This window comes from Heteronotia binoei, chromosome 11 (assembly GCF_032191835.1).
Source record: "Heteronotia binoei isolate CCM8104 ecotype False Entrance Well chromosome 11, APGP_CSIRO_Hbin_v1, whole genome shotgun sequence".
NCBI lineage: Eukaryota > Metazoa > Chordata > Lepidosauria > Squamata > Gekkonidae > Heteronotia > Heteronotia binoei.
This window is the reverse complement of record NC_083233.1, coordinates 5,288,936-5,315,452: the sequence shown is the minus strand read 5'-3', so window position 1 is coordinate 5,315,452 and position 26,517 is coordinate 5,288,936. Positions and strand designations below refer to the sequence as shown.

General features: G+C 42.3%; 1 protein-coding gene across 1 annotated transcript in view; it reads left to right on the top strand.

The window, feature by feature from the left end:
- LOC132579398 (phosphoglycerate kinase) overlaps window positions 1–25,180 on the top strand; it is a 28,852-nt gene extending 3,672 nt beyond the window's left edge. Inside the window, exons 2-11 of the mRNA XM_060249716.1 lie at window positions 7,377–7,427; window positions 7,988–8,143; window positions 8,238–8,382; window positions 14,497–14,600; window positions 15,541–15,660; window positions 20,277–20,391; window positions 20,850–21,029; window positions 21,138–21,315; window positions 21,534–21,632; window positions 24,890–25,180. Coding sequence (XP_060105699.1) covers window positions 7,377–7,427; window positions 7,988–8,143; window positions 8,238–8,382; window positions 14,497–14,600; window positions 15,541–15,660; window positions 20,277–20,391; window positions 20,850–21,029; window positions 21,138–21,315; window positions 21,534–21,632; window positions 24,890–24,930 — 1,189 coding nt within the window. The 3' untranslated portion in view covers window positions 24,931–25,180. The remainder of the gene's footprint in view (window positions 1–7,376; window positions 7,428–7,987; window positions 8,144–8,237; window positions 8,383–14,496; window positions 14,601–15,540; window positions 15,661–20,276; window positions 20,392–20,849; window positions 21,030–21,137; window positions 21,316–21,533; window positions 21,633–24,889) is intronic.
- The last annotated feature ends 1,337 nt before the right edge of the window (window positions 25,181–26,517 follow it).

The following is a 26,517-nucleotide window of genomic DNA, read 5'->3' as shown; positions in this document are numbered from 1 at the left end:
CAGAGCATCACTTGCAGGGAAAGAAAGAAAGAAAGAAAGAAAGAAAGAAAGAAAGAAAGAAAGGAAAAAAGCCTTCCTCACCATCAGATGACCTCAGCCAGCAAAAATTCTGTCCAGGGATTGTTTGATAAAAAAAAACCAAACCAGCTACTGAAATGCCCACTCCCTGCCCCTGCCGGCTGAAAAACACACATACCCCCTTCTTTGCCACCCAGGCCTCCCGGGGAAATCTCCCCAAAAGAAAATACTGCAAAGCGCATGAAAGCTCATACCTTGAAGAACACTTCATGGGTCTAAAGTGCCAGTGGATGCTAGCTTTTCTCTCAAACACTGGGAGTGGGGGAGAAGAAGATGATATTGGATTTATATCCCGCCCTCCACTGGGAAGAGTCTCAGAGTGGCTCACAATCTCCTTTACCTTCCTCCCCCACAACAGACACCCTGTGAGGTGGGTGGGGCTGGAGAGGGCTCTCACAGCAGCTGCCCTTTCAAGGACAACTTCTGCCAGAGCTATGGCTGACCCAAAGCCATGCTAGCAGGTGCAAGTGGAGGAGTGGGGAATCAAACCTGGTTCTCCCAGATAAGAGTCCGCACACTTAACCACTACACCAAACTGGCTCTCCAGAAGGAAGGAGAGGCAGCCCAGCTCCTCTCTGCACAACACAGAGATGGGGTGGGGCTAGCTTTGGCTTTTCTTGTGACCCGGTAGTGAGGCTTCCGTGGCCCGGTACCGGGTCATGACCCTGCAAATGGGAAACACTGATCTAGTTTATGGATTCAGGTGGGTAGCTGTAGCTATCTGAGGAAGTGTGCATGAGCTTATTCAAGCTCATGCCTTGAATAAAACTTGGTCTTAAAGGTGCCACTGGGCTCAAACTTTGTTCATCTGGTTTATAATCTCTATTAAAAACAGAAATAATAACTCTGTCCTTATAACAGTAAGGCCCTATGTGAATAAAGGGCACAACATGCTCTATAATTATATGCTCAGAAGAGAATTGGTATGGCTGATTTCTTTCCATTTCAACTGTCAGTAATTTTCACACAGTTTGATTTTTCTGTTGCAACATTCTCCTGTCGAATAAACTCAAAAAATTAGCTAATCTCAAATTCTCAGTTCTGTCATTGTGCAAGTTCTTTCCCTGCATGACACATTGCAACTTCCTGTCTCCTTCAACTGTGCACGCACAAGGCACAGTTTGTAAGGGTGGGATTATGGTGGCCCTCTCATGCATCTGACATGCCTAAACACATTTTAATAGGTTATTGTGCCATTGTGTTCTCTGAGAGCTCATATGAGATGAAAGTTTGAGAAAGTCCCAGGCCCTGTTAAATAGAATAGGAACAAGTTTCAATGTATCCCAGTGGGATAGCTTGGCAGAGAGCTAATTATGAATATTTTTTTGCACAGGTATATCACTTCATTAGGTGCATGATGGTAGTCTGATCACCTGTAGCTTTCTGCCTGCTGGATCCTCCCTTAAGTGGGTAGAGGAGAGAGACAGAATAAGTAACTCATGGAGGAAAGGCAGGGGTTTACGATATTATCTAAAACATCCCTGTGTTGTCTGTTAAATCACAGTTATTTTGATTCCAGTAGGCAGCCGTGTTGGTCTGAAGCAGTAGAACAAAGCAGTAGACAAGTGCACCTTTAAGACCAACTAAGTTTTATTCCAAATGTAAGCTTTCGTATGCTCTTAAGCAGACTTCGTCAGACAAAAAGGGAATGGAAGCGGCAATTCTTAATATAAATGGGCAGTGTAGAATCATGGTAATGTTTTTAGCAGATTAAAAGAATCACAAATAGGGATCTGTGTTTGTTAGTGTTAGGACAAAGCAGGGCTGAAACAATACTGGAGGGTAATAAAAAGCAGACTGCTGTTGTAGGTGCAAAGTGCCATAAATCTAGGTAACATTCTGGCTTTGTTAGTTTAAATAAAGGGCATGGTTTCTCAAGAGATTATAACATCGATTATAGTTTGCCATTAGAAAAAAAGAAAGACATTAAAATACAGTGGAGGATGGGTTGGTATATGCAATGACAAACAGCCAATATCCCCCATTTGAGTATGTAAGTACAAAAAACAAAAACAAAAAATCCAAATATTCTGATACACTGTTCTAAAAGAGAAGTAATATTAGCCATTAGAAAAACAGGATGCATTAAAGTGTAGTGGAAGGTGGGTTATCTTATATTAGTTCTCTTTTAGAACAGTGTATCAGAATATTTGGGTTTTGTAAAGCCTCCAAGGATTACAGAGACTTGTTGGGGTGATTCTCATGAGTGGGATTTAGTGATGGATATGAGTTGTTCAAGAAAACCTGAAAGGGTTGAAGAAGAGGGTAGAGTGGCGCTGCATGTGAGGAGAGGATCTGTTTGTCAGGAAAAACTGGAGAAGGAGGGTGACGGTGCAGTGGAAAGTATCTGGGTGAGGATAAGGGAAGGAAGGACAAAAAGTATTGTGGTTGGAGTCTGCTACAGACTTCCTGACCAGGATGTGGATGCTGCCCTCCTTGAACAGCTTGGCAGACTATCCAAACAACATGACCTGGTCATTTTGAGTGACTTCAGCTTCCCTGATGGGTGCTGGGAGACAAGCTCTGCAAGGCATCCACAGTCATGCATGTTCCTAACCTGTCTGAAAGGTACTTGACTTAATATTGACCAACAGGCAAGAAATGGTAGATGGGGTGGGGGCCTTTGGGGGAAGTGACCATGTCCTGCTAGAATTCCTTCTGCTGTGGAGGACCAAGGAAGTTTGTAGCCACACATGCATGTTTGATTTCAGTAGGGCAGACTTAAATAAACTCAAGAAGCATCAAGAGACTCATTACATGGGCAAGACCGTTGGAAGGAAAAGGAGCAAGTGAAGCTTTCTTAAAATGAGCTCCTGCAAGCTTAAGTTATCACTGTTCCAACAAGAAGGAAACATGGAAGGGAATCTAAGAAGCCAGTGTGGATGAAGAGAGAACTCTGTGATGTGCTAGGGGAGAAAAAGGAAATGTTCAAGAAATGGAGGCAATGACATACATCTAAAGAAGTGTATCTGTGGGCTGCTACGCACTGTAGGTCAGCTATCAGTGGTCAAAGCTCACAGTGAACTCAGACTGGCCAGGGAGGCTCACTACAACAAGAAAATCTTCAGATATGTGAGCAGAAAATACAATATAAGAAGAGGTATTGGGCCCACTGTTGGGTGAAAATGGAGATACTGACAGAGAAAGCAGACAGGCTTAATGCCTATCTTGCCTCAGGTTTTTATTTTCCGCTGAAAAAGAGAACAGGCTTATCTAGAGATGGTAGTAGGCAAGACAAGGTGTCTGGGCTGCTGATTGACGTGTACTGAAAGGCAGTTGAGAAGCATCTGGCTGCATTGGATGATTACAAATGCCTTTGGCCAGATGGTATGCACCCAAGATTGATCAAAGAACCTTCTAGAGCAGGGGTGTCAAACATGTGGCCCAAGGGCCACATCAAGGCCCCCAGAAGGCTCTCAATCTGTGACCTTCTAATGGACAACTTGGTGATCCAGGGAAGTCAGCACAGATTTGTTGCCAACAGGTCCTGCCAAACCAACTTCATTTCCTTCTTTGGTTGACTGAGGATTGAGGGAATGCTATCAATGTTATTTACTTGGATTTCAGTAACGCTTTTGAGAGGTTTCCCCTTGATGTTCTGATGGGTATACTAGAGGACTGTGAACTGGACTCCTAGGACAGTTAGATGGATAGGGAACTGCACTGAAAAAGCAGTTGTCAATAGCATTTCATCTGAATGGAGGGAGGTGTCTAGTGGGGTGCCACAGGGCTCAGTTCTGGGCCTGGTACTTTTCAGTATTTTTCACAGTGAACTATATGAGGGTGTGGATGGCTACTCATTAAATTTGGAGATGCATCAAATTGGGAGGAGCAGCAAACACACCAAAAGATAGAGATAGAATTCAAAGAGACCTGAACATACTGAAAAAGTGGGCAGAAGTGAACACAATGCGGTTGGGGTGTGTGGCATTGATGACGGGGTGAGTGGATGCTACCTCCTCGAACACCCAACTCCTCTTCCTTTTACTATCCTTCCAAATATCATAACTAGCCTGAAACAACTGCTGTGGTCATGAAACAATACACCACTGGGAAAACAGTAAAAAATAAACTGGACTCACATCTATCTTAAAGCCCTTTTTACGTGTAAATTGCCTCTGAATCATCGTCTATGGAATACAGTTTCAAAATGGCTGACACTCCAGAGTTGGTGAAACTCTTATGAAACAGGACCTGGCTGATTCCTTAGCAGGCTCCTTCTCTTCCTTTAAACAAGACCTTCTGAAAAAATAAATAGCGTGCTTCAGCCTCTGACAAATCACTTGGATGAGATTAATAAACAATTAAATAATGTTGCAGAAAAAGCTGACTCCGCAATATAGCTTGGTCTTGCAATGCAGAAAGGACTTATGAAACTCTAAACTTTTGAATCTTGGGCAAAAGAAAGTTTTTAGCATTGGAAAATTCCACTCATTTATGCTGTTTAAAATTTTGAGGCTTACAAGAAGGTGAGGAGGAAAAGACTAAATTATCAAGCTTCATAGCCCTGTGGCTAGCATCGCTCTTTAACTTGGAAGCTGGAGTAGCTCCATCTACAATTGGAGCTTATAGATTAATTCCCAAGAATGATCCTAAACTGAAGGGACCAAGAGACATTGTAGCTGAGCTTATTGATGATAGAACAAAAACTAAAATATTACAGGAAGCCAGAGCCCAAGGGCTTTTTACCCTAGAAGGAATAAAAAATTCAGATATTTCCTGATGTGGCTGCTGAAATTCTGTCTAAATGATGATCACTGAAACCAAATTCAACCTTGCTTTCAGAGGGATATATTCATTATAAGTGGTCTGCACCTAGTAATCTTACCGTATCCCATCAGGGAATAACTCTTGTTGCTTCAGATCTTGAATTGGGTTGCCTGTGGTTTTTTTACATGCCATTCAAGCAATTTACGCTCAACCTCAAGCTTGATTAAAGATAAATGGGCAAACCTCTGATATGTTTGTATTGGCAAGAGGCACAAGACAAGGCTGTCCATTGTCACCAATTCTGTTGGCAGTTGCAATCGAACCTTTAGCCAGCACTATACAATGAAAGCCCCAAATTAATGGTATCCAAATAAATAATACAATTTTTAAAATAATTTTTTTTGCTGATTATGTTATTTTATACTTTGCAGATCCTTTGAATTAATTGCAAGTAGTTCAGATGGAATTAGAAACTTTTAGGAAAATATTTGGATTACAAATTAATCACCTGAAATTAGAAATCTATCCCATTAATATTGACAACACTTATGTAATCAAATTTAAGAAACTTGTACATTTAAATGGTTTACGCACCATTTAAAATATTTGAGTATAAAAATTCCATTGAAACTTGAGGAATTATTTATATCAAATTATGAAGATTTATATAAAAATAAAATTGGACCTTAAGTGGCGGCATTCTTTAACATTCTGTCGGAATATTGGATTTAATCAAAGCTTTTATTTTGCTAAAAATTAGGTTTCTTTTTAGGATGTTATGTACACATTCCATATAATAAATTTAAATTGTGTTGAGAATCTTTGAATAAATTTTTATGGAATTTTAAAAAGGCAATAGTTAGCTTCAGCATCCTAACCAAACCATCTCAAATGGGCAGCATGGCTTATCCAAAGTTTGTTTTATATTATCAGGCTGCCCAATTGGCAAATTAGATCAGAATGGCACAGGCTGAAATAGAATTACATTGGATATTAATGGAAAGTTCTTTCATTTTTCCTATGAAGTCTCATGAAGTTATTTGGAATGCACCTAGTAATCGGCCAGTAACTATTAAAACTAATCCCTTTAGGGTAGGGAACATTCGCTCTCCAGATGTTTTTTGCCTACAACTCCCATCACCCCCAGCCATTAGCCATGCTGGCTGGGGCTGATGGGAGTTGTAGGCAAAAAAAACATCTGGAGAACCAATGTTCCCTACCCCTATGGGAATAAATATAAATTGGCACCTTCAGCCTCACCTGGATCTTGTTAGTTATATTGGACAAGCGTGGTTTCCACCAAGTGTTGATGCAACATAAAAATATGAGGGCACAAAATCTAATCAGAATTTTAAATATTAACTAAAGTTGATTTTGAAGCTGAAGTTGGTGTTTCACTATCATGGTTCAATATTTGTAACTATGTCATTTAATAGAGACCCCTAATATTCAACAGAATATTAACAAGAAACTGAAACAGGCTCTTAGGGTGCCAATTTTGACTCAGTTTGGATGCCGTTTATAACTTACCTTTCTGGTTTACATTATCCATCTTGGTTATCTAATTTTGTGAAAGCAATACTTATTTAAAATGTATCATTTAAATTTTACAATTTTGTGCTTTCCCCCCTTTTCTTTCTTTCTGTAAATATTCAATTTGTATTAATACTTATGTGCTTAATCTTCCTATCTGTGATCCTGTCATATTAACCTACCTATTATCGACAATGTTATTGTAATTTTTTTAAATTATTACAAATTAAAAAACAAGATGCACTTTAATAAGGATAAGTGCAGAGGTCTACATCTGGGTAACAAAAATGAGAAACATGCATACTGGATGGGGGATACACTTCTGGGTAGCAGTGTGTGTGAACAAGATCTTGGGGTATGGGAGGACTGTAAGTTAAATGTGAGTAGCCAGTGTGATGCAGCGACAAAAAAGGCTAATGGGATCTTTGGGTGCATCAACAAAGGCAGAACATCCAGATCACAAGATGTCCTATTCCACTGTACACTTGGTCAGGCCACACCAGGAGTATTTATTGTGCGCAGTTCTGGAGCCTTCAGTTCAATAAGGATGTGGACAGAATGGAGGGGGTTCAGAGGAGAGCAATGAGGATAAGCAGGGGCCTGGAGACCAAGCCCTATGAGATAAAACTGAGGGACTTTGAATGTTCAGCCTGGAGAAGAGGAGGTTAAAAAGTGACATAGTTTGAGAAGTGTGTCTTAGAGAAGGGCAGGGAACTATTCCTATTGACAGCAGAGAAGACGACTTACAATAAGGATAGGAAGGTACCAGCTGGATATTAGGAAAAACTTGTTCACGGTTCAAGTTGTTCAAGAGTGGAATCAGCTACCAAGGGAGGTGGTGAGCTCCCCTTCACTGGCAGTCTTTAAGCAGGGTCTGAACAAACACTTGTCAGGAATGCTCTAGGCTGACCCTGCATTGAGCGGGGGGCTGGACTAGATGGCCTGTATGGTCCTTTCCAACTCTGTGATTTTATTATTCTTTTGATTGGTTCCCAACACAGGGAGCAGAGAGGGATAATTTTTTTGAAAAAAATTGTTTATGTGATTTTTTCCAGGGTTGACTTCAATGTTCCAATGAAGAACAACAAAATAACCAACAACCAAAGGTGAGAACTCTGAATGGAGTTGGAGATTCTCAGTCCTTCCTCCCCAGGGAACTGCAGCTTAAGTACGCAGCTTGAAGCTGAGCTGCTGTGTCTTGATTTCACATTCAAGGTGTCACATCAAATTGATTTAAAGCTTGCCTCCGCTCATGGTTGCTGTAAGATGCCTCCCTGTATCCTTTTGTCCATGTTTCCTGCTAATGATTCAGCTGTGCTTGCGCTAGACATCCCATGTGGTGGTGGGGAATAGCCTGAGTGGTTTTTAGAGGAAGTTAAGCGAACTGTCTGTCTAGTAAACTTTTGTCCCATCTCCTTCCTTTGGCAAAGTGAGAATGAAGGTGTTGCCATAGGGACTGATGATAACATGGCTTAATAATTAATCACTCCATGACTTTGTAGTCATTGTGTGTAACTTCTACTTTTAGAGCTTTGCTCTATTAGTGTACAGCATGAGTATCATGGGAGCTGCCTCTCTCACAGGAAGCAGTGTGAGAACTTGTTGTGTACAGAGATAATCCCCCCTCCCCAGTGTTCCCCAATGTTTTCCGTTACTTTTGTTGCAGAATCAAGGCAGCAGTCCCATCTATCAAACATTGCTTGGACCACGGGGCTAAGTCTGTGGTACTGATGAGTCATCTTGGGCGACCTGATGGAGTTCCTATGCCTGACAAATTCTCTTTGGAGCCAGTGGCAGCGGAACTCAAAACATTACTAGGCAGGTATGGTGTTGTGATTGTTACTATAAATTAGTGTGCTTTGACATACCCTTGATATTGGCAAATGTAAACTTTATATCTTGGATCATATTTCCAGGGACATCTTGTTTCTAAAAGACTGTGTAGGTCCAGAGGTGGAAAAGGCATGTGCCAATCCTCCTGCTGGTTCAGTCATTCTCCTGGAGAACCTCAGGTTCCACGTAGAAGAGGAAGGAAAAGGGAAGGATGCTTCAGGGAACAAGGTGAGCGACTCCCTCCCCGCTTTGTGTAACATTTTCTCTTTTACATTTCTGCAGACTAGATTCAGGTGGGCAGCTGTGTTGGTCTGAAGCAACAGAACAAAGTTTGTTTGTTTGTTTGTTACACTTATATCCCACCCTCCCCACAAGTGGGCTTAGGGTGGCTAACAAGTCAAGCTGGCATCTCAAAAACACAATAATCATCAATTACTAATAGAAATATTAAAACCAAATGTGAGAACAAAATATTGGTGCTAAATTCAATGAAACATGATAGAAAAAGGCTAGGCAGCATCCTCATAGATCTCAATTTCTGATGGTATCACTCTGGCAGAATCAGTCAGTGGCACACAGGAGCATAGGTCTATATAAAAAAAATCAGCTGTCAGGTGGCTCAGCCATATTCTCCCATTTTAAGCTCCATAGGCCAGTTGGAATAAGGCAGTCCTACAGTTTGAGCCCAGTGGCACCTTTAAGACCAACAAAGTTTAATTCTGGGTAGAACCTTTCGTGAGCATGCATGCTTTGTGCACACACGAAAGCTTATACCCAGAGTTAAACTTTGTTGGTCTTAAGAGTGCTATTAGACTCAAACTTTGTTCCATTTCTACAAAGTGCATTTCTTGCTTTTTTCCAAACTGCACTGTGAGAAGTTAACAAAAAGTGAGTAATGGCTCATGGTTTTTTATACTGCTACAAATCTATATTATGATAATGGTTTTGGGTAGGATGGTGAGAACAGACCATATTATCCAATGAGTGACCTAGATAGGTTAACTCTTGGTAGCTTAGTGGCCTGTTTGGCTGATATTTTACACACAGGTTTATACCAGAGGAATAAAAGACTTTCAGTTCATGTGTTTCTCATTGAGACAAAGAAATAAATTAATACAGTGATTATATATTTGTTTGAAGTGAGAAATCTGCTTTAAGTCCCAATTCCACAGAGATTAGTGTTCTTACAGATCCATCATTCCTCTATCAGCTGTTGCAGTTTACCTTGGTATAAGGATCCCTTGTGGACACCCTTGGAATTCTGCACAGGGTTGGTGGGCAGAAGCACAAAATGGCTGTTGCAGAAGGTGAAGCCACACACAGAAGGACCAAGTACAGGGGAGAAGAGGGGTGATTTAAAAGACACAACTGCAAAGAAGAACAAGAGAGAATAAAACCAATTGTGCTGGCAGCTGCTGGTGAAACTGTTTTAATGTGCACAGCCAATAAACTGAATGCGGCCATTTGTAGCTTATGACTATCCTAGGATAGTTCAGGTAAATTTGGACCAGAGCATCCTTACTTGTATGCTCTTAAAAAAGGGAGGTGGGGGAGAATTAGGTTGCTCCGTGGAAATTCACTGTGGTGTACAACATTCTGGTAGAAAATGTCTTTGGGGAGAGAAGGCTTTCTCCTACTTGAGACATCAGCAAGCTCCACATCTGTTATGCCTAGCTTAATGTATGCTGGTTGGAGGTTCAGATTCTGTACTGAGTTTTAGAAATGCTTGAAACACGCAAGTCACTTTCTCTTTAGTAAATTATATGGTGTCTATACCAACTTGTACCTCTGACATTTCCTTGAAGGTCAGCAAGAACATTTGCTCCCAAGGGTTTTCTTTTCTTAGCACCTGTGACCCCATTAAGCCTCCCGCTTTGGCTCCCTTAAATACAGCCACAGTGTGAAATGCTGATATACAGTATGGTGCCCTTTCACAGGCTGACACACAACACCACACAGTGCTATAAAAATATAGCAGACCATGCAAATGAGCTTCTGAAGGGGGTGTTCCAGTGTTAACCCTTTGCCATAACCTTTTACTTTACTTGCCATTCCGTTTGAAAAGAAGCCAGCATATATACGTGTGTGTAATGTGTTGTCCTGGTGCAGCAGATTCACGTTGATCCATGTTGGGGGATTTCAAGGCAAGAGGAGGTTTGCTGTTGCCTTCCTCTGCAGAATCTTCCTTAATTTATTTCTTTGTCTCAATAAGAAACACATGAACTGAAAGTGGCCAAACAAGCCACTAAAATACCAAGTATTGACCCTGCTTAGCTTCTGAGATGTGATGAGATCAAGCTACACGATGTTTCTGTCCCTTCCAACATATGTGTAGCTCACATTTATCCTTCTCTAACCTTTTTATCCTGCTTGTCGTTTGGGTTGTGCACTTTTAAAACTCCGGAGCTGCCCTTTCGGATGGGAGAAAGAATTATTACGCAGTAACAGTTCAGAGCATTACATATGGAAAGTTGGGAACAGGCAATTAAGGATGCAGTTTATGTAGCTTCAGTAGATATGTGAAGGCTCAGGAAAAATGGGGAAATGTTTTTCCTCCCAAAGAAATTTAGAAAGTTTTTCCAGCAGAAAAAAATAGAAATCTGGGGGAGCATTGGAATATATTTATTTAGTTTACACCATTCCATCCCTGCTGAAGCAAGATCCGGCAGCTTACATGGGCAGTTGGCAGAAAAGTAACATTAAAAATGCTGAAAGTTATTAACAATAAAAACAATACAGTGCTGTTTTTGCATTAATAATGGTGGATACAGCAAATCTTGCACGTAGCTATCATGTCCAAGTACTCCAGATGGAAATGGGACCACACTTCAAGGTGCTCTAAATGGAAATTAAGGTCCAAGTCTGTGTTTCAGGTGGCCAAGTCAGTTTATTCCAGGCAGCAGTCTCTGATGTTAATATAATTAGCTCTTGAAAGCTTGCTCGAAGAGCAGCATCTTGCAGGCCCTGTGGAATTGAAGAAGGTTCCATAGGGCCCTGACATCCTGTCATGATCCTGAGCCTAGTGAGGCCTGCAGGCCCCAGAGAAGCCTGCTTAGGAGTACTGGGAAGAGCCTACATTTCCCAGGATCCCCTCTAGCCCTCTGATTGGGTGGCAAGGGTTTTGGAGGGAAACTGGCCCAGAGAGGGCTGGGGCCTGGGAGGAGAAGATAAAAGGGCCAAGGCCAGGAAGGGGGTGTTCTTTTCCTAGGAGGCAGAGCTGAGGAGGAGCTGCTGCCAGGAAGAGACCCTCGTCCTTAGAGGAAGGGTGAGTAGGCTAGGTCTGACGGAGACAGTAGGGGGCAGTAAGTTCAGATGTGCTAGGTATGATGAGCTAGGTTCAGATGAGGTAGTGCATTTGTTTATTTTTCCCTTCACCCCTTTTACTGTTTTATGCACCTTGTTTGTTATATTGCACTGACTTTTTAAATAAACCTTTTGTTGTTCACTCTGCCTGGTCCTCACACCTATTAATTGGCCTAAGCCAGGGGTCCTCAAACTTTTTAAATAGGGGGCCAGTTCACTGTCCCTCAGACTGTTGGGAGGACCGGACTGCCATTACTGTACAAGGCCGCGGGCCGTCAGTTCTCCGTCTTCTGCATCTCTCTCCCTTCCCCACACCACACACCCCGGCCTGGGAACTCACCTCACCTTGGTATCACCTCACACTCTGTCTCCGCTGCCTCAGCCCAGTGCCGGAAGTGTGTGTTGCTAACGTGAGTTTAGGTCGAACGTCACTTCCGGTCTGATTTTGCCATAACCCGGCGGGCCGCATAAACGTCCTCAGCGGGCCGCATCTGGCCCGCGGGCCGTAGTTTGAGGACCCCTGGCCTAAGCTAAGGGAGGCCTGGAAGGGCTTGGGAGGGTACTCTGGGCCTTCTCAAGAGATACCCTTAACCCAGAGTGGTGGCAGCATTCGGTAAGACCCCCTGAGTCATGACACATCCTCAGGGAGTTCGTTCCTGTCAAGCGCTGATATTTCCCAATAACAGTCCTTTTGCTTTTCATCAAAAGACAGGTTTATTGTAAGAAACTCAGCTTTGCCACGGACACAAGCCTTGGGAGTAATGGGGTACAAACGGTTACACAGTTGTTATATAGCATCTCATCAAAGGCTACTTTACAGATGCATACTGGAGTCACGGCGGGTTCAAAGGTTACTAAGCAACTATCTGTTTTACTACTAGGGAATCTTAGGCAATTGAAAACATCAAACCTTCTCACACTTCTCTGTTAAGAGATCAGGTTTGTCTGTGTGCAACCTGGGGGGAGGTGGCTTGGAGGTACCAGCGGCCAGCCTCTAGTATAAGCATCCCAGGGCCTGATGTTTTCGCTACGTGCCCTCTGGGTTGTAAATAATGGGGGAGAGCTGGAGAGCTGATGACCTGCTCTCTACATAGTAAAATGTGGCCAGAAATGAGTGCGCTTGACAGTTCCACCAGCAAGGAGCTGAGACTGAGAAAGTTCTCGCTCTCATTGAAGCTAGCCTGGCCTCTTTGAGGCCGGGGTCGAAATGAGATTTTGTGACCCTGATTGTAGTACCTGCTGGGGAATATGTGGGGAAAGGCGGTCCCATAGGCATGCAGATCCCTGATCTTATAGGGCTTTAAAGGTAAGAACTTGCACCTTGAAACAAATCCAGTATACTGTAGGTAACCAGTGTAGCACTTTCAGTACAGGGGAGATCCAATAACAGCTTGGCTGCAGCATTCTGCATCGGTTGAAGCTTCTGGATTTGAGACAAGGGCAGCCCCATGTAGAGGGCATTACAACAATCTAGTCTTGAGGTGACCACAGCATGGATCACTGTTGCTAAGTTGCTGCATTTAAGGAAAGGAACCAAACACTCCTGTGAAGTATTTTCTCTTTGAAATCAATGAAATGCTGCTTAAGACAAAGTTGTACTAACTCAAAATGTGTTCTGCAAAGGTTTTTATAGAATAAAATGACAAGCATTAAAGAATTCCTGTGTTTAATGTTGATACGTATAGCATATTAACAGGTGTGTATGTTTAAATATTAATATTTTGTCCACAATTAATTCCAAAATGTGTGATGATAAACTATTTCGTTCAGTGTCTAGTTTGACATTAAGTACGGTATACTGCTATCCCTGTTGAGAGTTTTAAAAGTTTCTGTCCAAATTTCTTTCTATTTAGTGCAGAATTTTCTTGTATGCCTTCAAATTATTTATTCATTCATTTATTTAAATTATTGAATTTATATCCTGTCTTATTCCGTCAGATGACAAAGCGAAGATGTGTGCCATGATAGCATAGAGTATAGCAGTTTTCAGCTCTCTCTTGCTCTCCCCCCATGTAGCATTGGGTATATTTTGAGTTTTACCTGTAGAAAGCTAAACTATTTAAACTTTCAAGTTTCATAAGGATGCCACATAAAGTTATGTAAAAACTATCCAAAATTATGTTGATAAAAGGAAATTTTTAAACATTCAGGAAGAAAGTCTGCATATTTCAGCTCTTTTTTGCTTCCTGGAAAAATAAATCCCCCTAAAAAAATAGCTTCAAGACTTCTGGAGGTAGTGCCTGATCTTGAGAAAACATGCATCACTCTGGCAGAAAAATCAAGTCTTGGTTTGAATTGTCACTGTTACTTTTGGGGGGGGGGCGTAGAGGAAAAACAGCTGGTCTGGTACAAAAAGCTATTCTAATGGTAAGTGACAAAAAATGCTACAGATAACAGCAGAGGTTGTGCAAGTTGCTGTTGTGAACGGAAGGAGACTCTTGACCTTTTTAAATAGCTAGCACATCCCTATTTCTATCTGCTGTTGACTATCATGATATTATTATTATTATTGTAGAACTTAAAGATCTATACAAAGCTGTTCAGCTGTAGAGCTTAAATCATGGTACTGTATAATCATGATACTATTTATAATGCTATTGGATCAGTTTCCATAAAGTAAAATGCAACAGGGCTGAGCTGTGTATTTGTGACTTGTATAATGCTTTCTATGCCTGTATATGTTTGTCCCTGTTATGTTAGGCATTTATGGACAGAAACATTCTCTTGGAAGAGTTCACCCTATCTGAAGTCTATATTCTTTGACTGCTTTCCATCACCACCATTTGTAAGAGTAATGTCATCATTTCCTTGATGCCATTGTTCTGATAAAGTAGAACCCAAGTTGGCGAGGTTTGAAGAAAGGCTTTCTAAATCCTTCAGTATCAAATGTGGTGTGTTGCTGAGTAGATTGCTTTTCTTCTGGAAATGTTTCTGAACAGTTTTATTTCACACATCAACTGATTTGGTGACTTTAATGCCTCTTGAGATAGTGAAATGGCTGTGACTAACTAGTTATCTCATTTCTTTTTCACTCTACAGATCAAGGCTGATTCTGCCAAGGTGGATGCTTTCAGGGCCTCGCTTTCTAAACTAGGAGATGTTTATGTCAATGATGCTTTTGGAACTGCACACAGAGCTCACAGGTGTGTAGCAGCTATTCTTTTGGGTAGACATCTGTGCATCTCAGTCACTCTTTGTATATACAGCAAGACAACTTTGTGTTGTCTTGCCATATATTTCCAAGGAGATCACTGCCCTGGAACTAGAATAAGGCCTGCATCAGAATTTACAGTGATTGTTCTCTTTGAGTACTTCTGAGCTTTAGAAAGGGAATCCTTCTTGTAGAGTACAATCCGTGGCATCTCAGGTAGCAACTGATGGGGAAAACTTTTCTGTGCCTGAGGTTTCAGAGAGTCTTCCTCTGTAGGAACTCACATTAATATGAAAGATGAGGTAGTGCTCTGACTCAGAACTGGGTAGTTCAAAAGAATTAAATCTCCAGTTTAAGACTCCTGCTAAGATTCTAGCTTTGTCTGTTTGGTAGTGACACAAAATAGGAGTCGATTGCACCTTTAAGACCAACTTAGTTTTATTCAGAACATAAGCTGTACCTCGTTCCTCGTCTGAAGAAGTGTGCATGCACACGAAAGCTTACATTCTGAATAAAACTAAGCTGGCCTTAAAGGTGCAATCGACTCCTATTTTGTTCTACTACTTCAGACCAACACGGCTGCCTACTTAGATCTATCTGTTTGGTAGTGAGTATAAGTAGTCATATCTTCTGTGTTTTAAATCTTTCCCTATGCCTTTGAATTGATATTCCTCCATGAAGATATTTTAATGAAACGGGACTGCCTTTTCTAATTCTTGGCTGAAGATTACACCCACAAGTCTTTTACATGGGTAGTGAATGGGCAGATCTGAAAGACACCTATGAACCACTAAAGTACCAGGATTTCTATTCCTGAGTTATGTTTTCAGTGGAAATATTTGTAGACTTCAGAAATTTTGTGATGATTGATCTCTAGTAGATTCAAAAGAGCAAGAGAAAAAAATAGTGATTTTTCTCCTCCACTGCAACAGTTCCATGGTAGGTGTAAATCTGCCACAGAAAGCTGCTGGTTTCCTGATGAAGAAAGAACTGGATTACTTTGCTAAAGCTCTTGAGAGTCCAGAACGCCCCTTCTTGGCCATCCTTGGAGGGTAAGAGTCCCGTCCTTTTTTCTTTCACTCACTTTTCTTGGTTTTATCAACTTGCTTGAACAGTTTGCTTGCTTTGCTTTCCTTTCTCCCCTTGAAGCCCCATGAGATAATGCTCTTAAGCAGCAGAAAGAGCTACAACTTAAAAGGGCTGAAAAAAACTGGCCACTGCTAAAATAATTTTAGGATCCTTATCACAGAATAAAAGATACAAAGTGACTGAGATTGAGTTTACTTATTTTAATAACTGATCTGTTTGTGGTAAAAATGGTTGAGCCTGCTTCTAGAGGCAAATACTCTTTAAATCCCCAAGGCATTATCCATTCAGTGCAATTTATTTTTGTTTTGTTTTGTTTAAAGTTGTGCTGAGCTTTGTTAGTGTGCTTTGAGTTAGAGGCCAGATCTGTCTGAATTTTCACCAGAATCCTGAGTACAAATACAATCTCCTCCCAGCAGTTGTCTGTAAACTAACACTGTCTGATGTGCAACTGATACCTAAGGGATACCTAACAAATACATACCAGGCTTAATGGAAGACTCCCCCCCCCCCCAGCACAGATGCAGCCTTCTTCAGTACTGATTTTTAGGGAGAAGTGCTTTTATTCTTTGTCCACTGGAGGGGGGGAAACCCTGTTAAACATCCATATACTTAGAAGACATGTGATACGTATAGTATAGATACTGGGCCAAATTGTCTTCTAGTCCAGGGGTCCCCAACCCCCAGGCCGGGGACCAGTACTGGGTCATGGCCTGTTTGAAATGGGCTGCGCAGCCTTGCCAACCCCCCCCCCTCCGCAGCCTCTCTCCCCCCGCCCCCCATGATGCCTCCTCTTCCTCCTGTTTTCACCATTTTAAGGCTGGGGAAGGGAAGGAGGCAAGGGCAGCATGGCGTGCTGCTGCTGCGGTTTTCCTGCCCATCAGCTGCTGGTGGGGGTGGGGTGTTGGCCTGGGAGGCACTTCACGGCCCCTTCTCTGGCCTTAAAATGGTGAAAACGGTGGTGGTGGGGAGGAGGCTGCGTGGGGGGGGGCAGCAAAGGAGGGAGGAGGAAACAGGGAGAAAAACAGGAGGAGGCAGTGAGGCTACACGAGGAGCAAAGGAGGGAGGAGAAAATGCCGTGGGGGTGGGGTCAAATTGGGTGCCCCCACCCTGCCGGCCCTGGGACCAGTCCCCGGGGCCAAAAAGGTTGGTCACCAGTGTTCTAGGCACACTGCATAGCCATTGTTTCTATTGCTGCATGTACCAGTGCATTAAATGTCTGTGGCCTGGAACATATGTGCCTAGTGCCATGCATCCAGCAAGGCTTTTCCTGCTTTCTGTATTATGGACAATAGAAGCTCCTTACAGCTTTCTACTGTTTTTACAGCAGTGCCTTTTACCTATGCTGAGGTTCCATTATCGGAATGTACTTATGCTGAGGTTCCATTATTAGCTCAGTTATGCCATTAGCACCATTGCTTTAATCCACTATTGATCAGACTTGTAACTGTTCTGCCTCAAATGGTGAAAACTGGCATAGTACATAATGAGACCAGAAAACTAGGGATGGGCACAAGCCAAATTATAAACCAGGTTTTGTCATGAACCAGGCCAGTTTGTAAACCTCCAAACCCACCTGGTTTGTGATTTGTACATGAACCACAGTGGTTTCTGCAGTGGTTCATTCAGTTTGTGGCCATCTCTCCTTCCCTTCACTCCTGGAGCCATTCTGCCATTGCGGTACAGGACAGTGAGGCATTTAAAGACCCTCCCCTTCCCTCTCCAGAGTATGCCACCTGGGCAGCACCTCCACAACTGAAGGATGGCCAGTTTGCCTTCTCTTCACTCCTGGAAGCATGCTGCTGCTGTTGCACAACATGGGGAGGGAGGAGGAGGCATTTAAAAATCTCCCCTCTTGGGAGTCATGCCACCTTGGCGGCACACCTCTACAAGCAAAGGGAAAGCAGTTCGCCTTCCCTTTCACTCCTAGAAGCATGCTGCTGTTTTGGAGCAACTCAGGAGAGAGGGGAGCACAAACCCCAGTCTGTTTGGGAAATAGAAAGGTTCATGGAGCTTTGCAAACCATGGGTTGTGAAACCCCACAAACTTTCATTTTCCTGGTTCGTGTCCATCCCTGCAGAAAATTTCCTTGTTGACATCCCATGTCAGTCAGTGAGCTACTATGTGATCTCTGTAAATTTTTATTAACCATCTGTAATGGAAATAATAGCACTTCTGTAGATACAAAACAATATTCCTGTGCACAACTTGCCAGATTTCTCTCCAAAACCCTTCCAAACAATAGTGATACTTTCCCCCAAGCCTCCTATTTAAAAAATGTGTTTAGAAAGCTCTGCTTATGTTGTTGAAAGACTATGCTAGAAACAGCCTGGTGGTTTGTAGCAATTCTGGTTATTAGAAAATTCCAGTCTTTATGCAGCATTGTATGCCTTCAGGGACTGTTATTCAGTAGAATTGTTTCGTATTGTTGAGCATCAGTTCTATCCAGCCATTCACACAGGTAGAGTGACCTTCCAGATTGTTCCACTCAGATTTTTGAGGTGGGTATATCTGCTACAAAGCCTTCAGTTGCTTTGATGGCAGAAGTAAGGCCCACCCTGTAAGGGAAATTACATAGCCAAAGATAGTGGAAACCAGTTGTCTTGGATCTTAGTAACATTGTCTTCTCTTTTAAGTAATTTGCTGTTGCAGGAAAATTGGGGGGGAGGTTTCCGGGGCACTGCTGTAGGATTATTATTCAGTAGATGAAGCTTCTTCCATTGGATGGTTTTGGCCTGAGTATGTTTACTTGTCTGTTTTCTCCCTTGCTGTTCGTTTTAAACAATTTATTGGTAGCATATGGTTACAAAGCTTATCTATTTCTTAATTTTTTCTTTTTTCACATTAACCCATATGACATTTCCATCCCCCCTCCCTCCAATGTTGACTTCCCCGAGGTTATAAGTTCAAATCCATACTAAAGGCACTTCTGATTGCTCAAAGTTCCGTATATATATTCTTACAACTAAAAAAATGTCCAATATTTCTTTACTTTCCAAGTTTTCTCCATATATCCTTTAAATTTTCTCCACTCCCTTTTGAATATCTCTAAATCATAGTCTCTTAGTGTTCTGGTTAATTTGTCCATTTCACACCACGATAAAACTTTCATGGTCCATTCCCATTTCTCTGGTATTTTTTCTTGCTTCCAAAGCTGCGCGTACAAAGTCCTAGCAGCTGATAACAGGTACCAAATTAAAGTCCTGTCTTCTTTTGGGTATTTTTCTAATTGTAATCCAAGTAAAAACGTCTCTGCAATTTTCTTAAAATCATAGCCCAAAATTTTGGTGATTTCTTGTTGTATCATCTTCCAGAATTCTTTCGCTCTTTCACATGTCCACCACATATGGAAGAAAGAACCTTCATGTTTTTTACATTTCCAACATCTATCCGACATTTTCTTACTTATCTTAGCCAATTTTTTCGGAGTCATATACCACCTATACATCATTTTAAAACAGTTCTCCTTAATGCTTTGACAAGTTGATATCTTCATTGAGTTCTTCCAGAGGTGCTCCCATGTTTCCATTTGTATTTCTCTATTCACATTAATTGCCCATTTGACCATTTGAGACTTTACTACTTCTTCTTCTGTAGACCATTTCAATAATAACTTATATACTTTTGATATCAATTTTTCATTGTCACCTAACAGGACTCTTTCCAGTTCTGTTTGTTCTCGTCTAATCCCCTCTGATTTTATGTCATTTTCCATCAAACTTTTAATTTGTTGCATTTGAAACCAATCATAATTGTTATTTAGCTCTTCTGAGGTTTTTAATTCAATTTTGTCTCCTTGAATCTTAAGCAGTTGGTTATATGACATTTCTCTTTTTTCTTCAGAATCAGCTGTTATTTTTATTACTTCTGCTGGCACTATCCATAATGGTTTTCTCTCGTCCCCGTATTTCTTGTATTTTATCCAAGTATTTAGTAATGTATTTCTGACATAGTGGTGAGAGAAAAAACCATCCATTTTATTCTTCCCATAGTACATGTATGCATGCCAGCCGAATCTATTTCCGTGAGCTTCTAACCACAAAGGTTTTTTATCTAACAGCATTATCCAATCTTTTATCCATGTCAAACAAACTGCATTGTGGTATAGTCTTAGATCGGGAAGTTGAAAACCTCCTCTCTCTTTGGCATCCGTTAAGATCTTCATCTTTATCCTTGGTTTCTTTCCGGCCCAAATGAAATCAGAGATTTTCCTTTGCCATTTGTTGAATTGTTTTGCTTCTTTTACAATCGGGATGGTTTGAAACAAATACATTATCCTTGGCAAAATATTCATTTTGATTGCAGCTATCCTGCCCAGTATACAGCTATCCTTGCTGTTAATGTTCCTTATTGGCCTTGAGTAACTCACCTCATGTACTCATAAAATAGAATGGAGTCATATTAACACTGAACGGGTTAAATAGACATGATGTTGGCTTCTGGTTCTAGCTCCTAGCACGCTGTAATTGTAGTTGTTGTGGAGGTAATGCTGTAGTGCTGTTTTCATCTCTAAAATATTTTTTCTTCTCACATATAATATAGTCAGTGATATGGTTCTCTTTCCCCGCCCTTCTTTCATCAGAGCTAAAGTTCAGGACAAAATTCAGCTGATCAATAACATGCTGGATCAGGTCAATGAGATGATCATTGGAGGCGGAATGGCTTTCACCTTCCTCAAAGTGCTCAATAACATGGAGGTAAGTAGCCTTTGGGTAGAGGATGGATGGACATGAAAGGTTTCCTTTGCATACTGCTTGTGTTCTCTTAAATGATGATGATTTCAATATGGGCTTTAGGTATATATGGATTCTGCTAAAACAGGTTTCCTGCCTGAAAAGATGCAAGATCTGCATGTACATTTAAGAAGCTTGTGTTGCATGTTATGTATGTGTTGTGTGTTATGAAATTACGTAATCTGGTTGTCTTAGAAATAATTTGTAATTCCTTGGACTTTCATTAGAATTTTCAGAAATCAAGCTGACATCAGAGTTCTGCAGTCTTATACTGGATATCTGCCTCACAAGGATTTGTTATTCATTTAAAATGGGAGGGGATATACCTGATACAGATCTTGCTTTTGAAGTTTTGGGATGTTTAGCTGTCTGGATAAGCAGATATGCAGTATTTATAACAATGCATTCTCATCTGCTTTCAGATTGGCAATTCTCTGTTTGATGAAGAAGGGTCAAAAATAGTCAAGGATTTGATGTCCAAGGCAGAGAAGAATCAAGTGCGAATCACTTTGCCTGTCGACTTTGTCACTGCAGATAAATTTGATGAGAATGCCAATACTGGAGAAGCCACGGTGGCTTCTGGGATTCCTGCTGGATGGATGGTAGTTTGAAGGGCGAAGCTCTGTTAAGAGGGGAGGCTTTGCAATACTGTTTTCTCGGAGTTTAGGTGAAATGATTAAACAGCTTATTTCCCCCCTTTCTGGCTTTAGGGTTTAGATTGTGGTCCTGAAAGCATCAAACAGTTTGTTGAAGCTGTGGGCAGAGCCAAGCAGATTGTTTGGAATGGCCCTGTCGGTGTGTTTGAGTGGGACAAGTATGCCAAAGGAACGAAGGCCTTGATGGATAAAGTCGTTGAAGTTACAGGGAAAGGCTGCATCACCATCATTGGTAAGAACTGATCTGCTGCTTCCTCTCTCTTGTTCATCTGAGTAGCTGAAAAAATCTTGGTTTTTTTCTTTATTGCAAATGAAAGGGTTTTTTTTTCTGGTAATAAGCTAGTTTTTCTCCTCATGTGTCCCACAGATACCTAGTTTTTTTCTGTATTGGTATTTTGTTATGCACATAAAATTCTCTCCTAAAGCTCTCCAATTTGTTTTGCTGAACAGGTGGGGGAGACACTGCTACATGCTGTGCCAAATGGAACACTGAAGATAAAGTTAGTCATGTGAGCACTGGTGGTGGTGCCAGCTTGGAACTTCTAGAAGGTAGTCTGTTTTTCCCCTTTAAGGTCCTAATTTGCATGCTTTCCCCTCACCCCCTCGGTAGTTCAGCTTGAGCCCAATCCTGACACAAGTGCTTTGGGGCTGAAGGCAGATGAGACTCAGTGCCTTCATGTGGGGGTTGTACTCATAGAGTGTGGAGTGCCATAATATTTGAAGCTTCCTCTAGCAGTCACTGTTTTTGGATCTGCAAAGACTTGCATTTTAAAGCAATGAGAATTTATGGCTGGCTTTTTTCATGGGCTGTGAATATCTTTTAGCTTCCTTTGATAACTAGCCATTTCCCAATCTCTGTAAATCTTCTCATTCTATAATGTACTCTCTGAAAAAGAAGTTGAACTGAAGTAGCCTGCAACTGTTTTTTTCCAGGAGTTGTGTGCTAAACAGGGCGCTTTGTCTCTGTTGCCTAGGAAATAATGGTGATAGGAAAGAATGAAAACTGCTAAAAGAAGGCCTATGATAGCTTACATTTTGGGGTACAAAGTAGCCACTATTCTTAGTTTTTCTCAGTTTGAGGAACTTCGTCATTGTGCCTTCAGAGATTTCTCTCTCTCGGCTTGGCTTCGCGAACGAAGATTTAAGAAGGGTGCAATAGTCCACGTTTGCTGCAGGCTCGCTGGTGGCTGACAAGACCAATGTGGGACAGGCAGGTCCGGCCACAGCGGCTGCAGGGAAAAGTCTGATTTAGGGTTGGTCCTGTAGCAGTGCGATTCTTCCTCAATCTCCTTTTGTCCTCAAGACCAGCTATGCGTGTGTTCTCAAAGGAAGAGACAGCCTGGTGGATGGTGTGCCTCCATGCTTTGCGATCTGAGGCTAGGTCAGACCACTGGTGATGGTTGATGTGACAGGTGCTAAGGGATTTCTTCAAGGAGTCCTTGTACCTCTTCTTTGGTGCCCCTCTATTTCGATGGCCGGTGGAGAGTTCGCCATACAGGGCAATCTTGGGAAGGCGGTGGTTTTCCATCCTAGAAATATGCCCTGCCCAGCGCAGCTGCGTCTTCAACAGCAGTGCCTCGATGCTGGTAACCTCTGCCCGCTTGAGGACTTCAGTGTTGGTCACAAAGTCACTCCAGTGGATGTTGAGGATGGTGCGAAGGCAGCGCTGATGAAAGCGCTCCAGGAGTCGCAGGTGATGACGGTATAAAACCCACGATTCGGAGCCATAGATGAGGGTTGTCATCACAACCGCTTTGTAAACATTGATCTTTGTGCCTTTTTTCAGATGCTTGTTGCTCCACACTCTTTTGTGCAGTCGGCCAAATGCACGGTTTGCCTTTGCCAGCCTGTTGTCAATCTCCTTGTCGATCTTGGCATCTGAGGAGATGATGCACCCCAGGTAGCTGAACTGCTGGACTGTCTTCAGAACTGATTCACCCACAGTGATGCAGGGAGGGTGATAATCTTCCTGGGGTGCAGGCTGGTGGAGAACTTCTGTCTTCTTCGGACTAACTTCTAGGCCGAATAGCTTGGCAGCCTCTGCAAAGCAGGACGTCATATGCTGCAGAGCTGATACCGAGTGGGAGACGAGTGCAGCATCATCAGCAAACAGTAGCTCTCGGATGAGTTTTTCCATTGTCTTGGAGTGTGCCTTTAGTCGCCTCAGGTTGAACAGGCTGCCATTGGTGCGATAGCGGATGTAGACACCATCGTCCTCATCTAGATCTACTGCGGCTCTTTGAAGCATCATGCTAAAGAAGATCGTAAAGAGAGTTGGCGCGAGAACGCAGCCTTGCTTTACACCTGTGCCTATTGGGAAGGGCTCCGAGAGGTCGTTGCAGTGTCTGACTTGGCCTCGCTGGTCTTCGTGTAGCTGGATGATCATGCTGAGGAACCTTGGGGGACATCCTAAACGTTCCAAGATTTGCCACAGGCCTTTCCTGCTAACGGTATCGAAAGCTTTGGTAAGGTCGACAAAAGTCACATACAGACCCTTGTTCTGTTCCCTGCATTTCTCTTGGAGCTGCCTGAGAACAAATACCATGTCGGTGGTGCTCCTGTTAGCTCTGAAGCCGCACTGGCTCTCTGGGAGGAGTTCTTCTGCAATGGTGGGCACCAGTCTGTTCAGGAGTATTCTGGCAAGGATTTTGCCTGCGATGGAGAGCAGGGTTATCCCCCGGTAGTTGGAGCAGTCTGACTTTTCCCCTTTGTTCTTGTATAGGGTGATGATGATTGCATCGCGAAAGTCCTGTGGTAATTTGCCTTGTTCCCAGCAGGTGACAAGTACTTTGTGAAGTGAGCTATGTAGTACTGTGCCCCCATGCTTCCAGATCTCTGGTGGAATTCCATCAACTCCTGCTGCCTTGCCACTTTTCAGTTGCTTGATGGCTTTAACAGTCTCTTCTAGGGTGGGGATCTCATCCAACTCTGTTTTCACCAGTTGAAGTGGGGTGAGGTGGATTGCTGAATCTTGAACTACGCGGTTGGCACTGAAGAGAACCTGAAAATACTCTGACCACCGGTTCAGTATGGATGCCTTGTCTGTGAGGAGCACTTGGCCGTCTGCACTATGCAAGGGACTCTGAGCCTGATATGATGGACCATATACTGCCTTCAGGGCTTCGTAGAACCCTCTTAAATCACCAGTGTCTGCACACAGCTGGGTTCTCTCTGCAAGCTTGGTCCACCACTCGTTCTGAATGTCTCGAAGTTTGCGCTGGAGGTTGCTACATACAGCGCGAAAGGTTGCTTTTTTCCCAGGACAGGAGGGCTGAGCAAGATGTGCTTGGTAGGCAGATCTCTTTTTTGCCAGTAATTCTTGGATCTCTTGATTGTTCTCATCAAACCAGTCCTTGTTCTTCCTTGTGGAGAACCCGAGGACTTCTTCAGAGATCTGCAGGACGGTAGTTTTTAGGTGTTCCCAGAGTGCTTCTGGAGAAGGGTCTGTGGGGCAACTGAGGTCCTCAATTCTTGACTGGAGTTTTGCCTGGAAGGCAGCTTTAACTTCGGCTGACTGGAGGCTGCCAACCTGAAACTTCAGAGATTACATTAACCAAGTTTGTTCACATATGGCTCATACTGGTTGCTCCTTGTTGCTGTTTGGCTACACTGTTTGATTGCTGATGTTTTGGGACTTGAATTTTCTTGTTTTTTGTTATAATTGTTGAAATTTGTTATAAATTGCCTTAAGAATAGTTCTGACAAAGTTGGCCTGAATTGCAGTAGTGCTAGCAATTACAGTTTGACATAATGTTTAAAAGATAAATGATGAACTGACTTTTGTCTGCTTTTAAAACTGCCTGCAGGTAAAGTTCTTCCTGGAGTAGCTGCTCTGAGCAGTGTTTAATGGCTAGAACCTGAGACGAGTAAGAGCCTCTTCCCTAGGATGCTCCCACACCTCCAGCCCTTAAAGCAGCCACCACAGCGCTTCTGTATCTGTGCAAGCAGCAGATCCCAGAATGCAAACCGGAAGCAAAAAGGAATGATGGAGAGATTATGATGGCTCGATTTTGTGGAGTCTGCAATTTGCACAATGTCAACTTGTCCACTGTTACCCCACTTGGAACAACTGTAGTGCATTAAATGGGTTTTGTGAATTAGAGTGTGTGTGTGTGTGTGTGTGTGTATGTATATATATATATATATATATATATATATATATATATATATATATATATATATATTGCTTTTAAAGAACTATTAGCTGTCAGTTTCTGAAAACAAATGCCTCCACTCATCTTCAACAGTGTTCATAGCTGCTGCTGTTTCTCTCTTGGACAAAGTCCAGATGCAACAGGGAAAATCTGAATTTCTGGTTGTTCGCGATAAAGCTACCTTCAAAATAAATGTTTAAGATAAGAACAGAGTTGGAGGTGTGCTGCTTTTTTCTTTTATATTGGGTGCATTGATTTCTTTTTAATTCTAGGGAGGTAGACAGCAAAAACTTGGAGTCTGTTTTCATCACTGATAATACCTATTTATTTGACTCATTCATAGACCATCTTTCTTACTGAGACTCAAAGCCAATTACAGAGTACAAAAGGAAAGGAAAGGTCCCATAAGAGCATAAGAGAAGCCATGTTGGATCAGGCCAATGGCCCATCCAGTCCAACACTCTGTGTCACACAGTGGCCAAATATACACACACACACACACACACACACACACACACATATATATATATATATACACTGTGGCTAATAGCCACTGATGGACCTCTGCTCCATATTTTTTATCTAACCCACTCTTGAAGCTGTCTATGCTTGTAGCCGCTACCACCTCCTGTGGCAATGAATTCCACATGCTAATCACCCTTTGGGTGAAGAAGTACTTCCTTTAATCCATTTTAACCCGACTGCTCAGCAATTTCATAGAATGCCCACGAGTTCTTGTATTATGAGAACGGGAGAAAAGTACTTCTTTCTCTACTTTCTCCATCCCATGCATTATCTTGTAAACCTCTTTATCATGTCACCCCGCAGTCAACGTTTCTCCAAGCTAAAGAGCCCCAAGCATTTTAAACTTTCTTTATAGGGAAAGTTTTCCAACCCTTTAATCATTCTAGTTACCCTTTTCTGGACTTTTTCCAATGCTATAATATCCTTTTTGAGGTGTGGTGACCAGAATTGCACACAGTATTCCAAATGAGACCGCACCATCGATTTATACAGGGGCATTATGATACTGGCTGATTTGTTTTCAATTCCCTTTCTAATAATTCCCAGCATGGCGTTGGCCTTTTTTATTGCAATCGCACACTATCTTGACATTTTTTAGTGAGTTATCTACCACGACCCCAAGATCTCTCTCTTGGTCAGTCTCTGCCAGTTCACACCCCATCAACTTGTATTTGTAGCTGGGATTCTTGGCCCCAACGTGCATTACTTTGCACTTGGCCACACTGAACCTCATCTGCCACGTTGACGCCCACTCA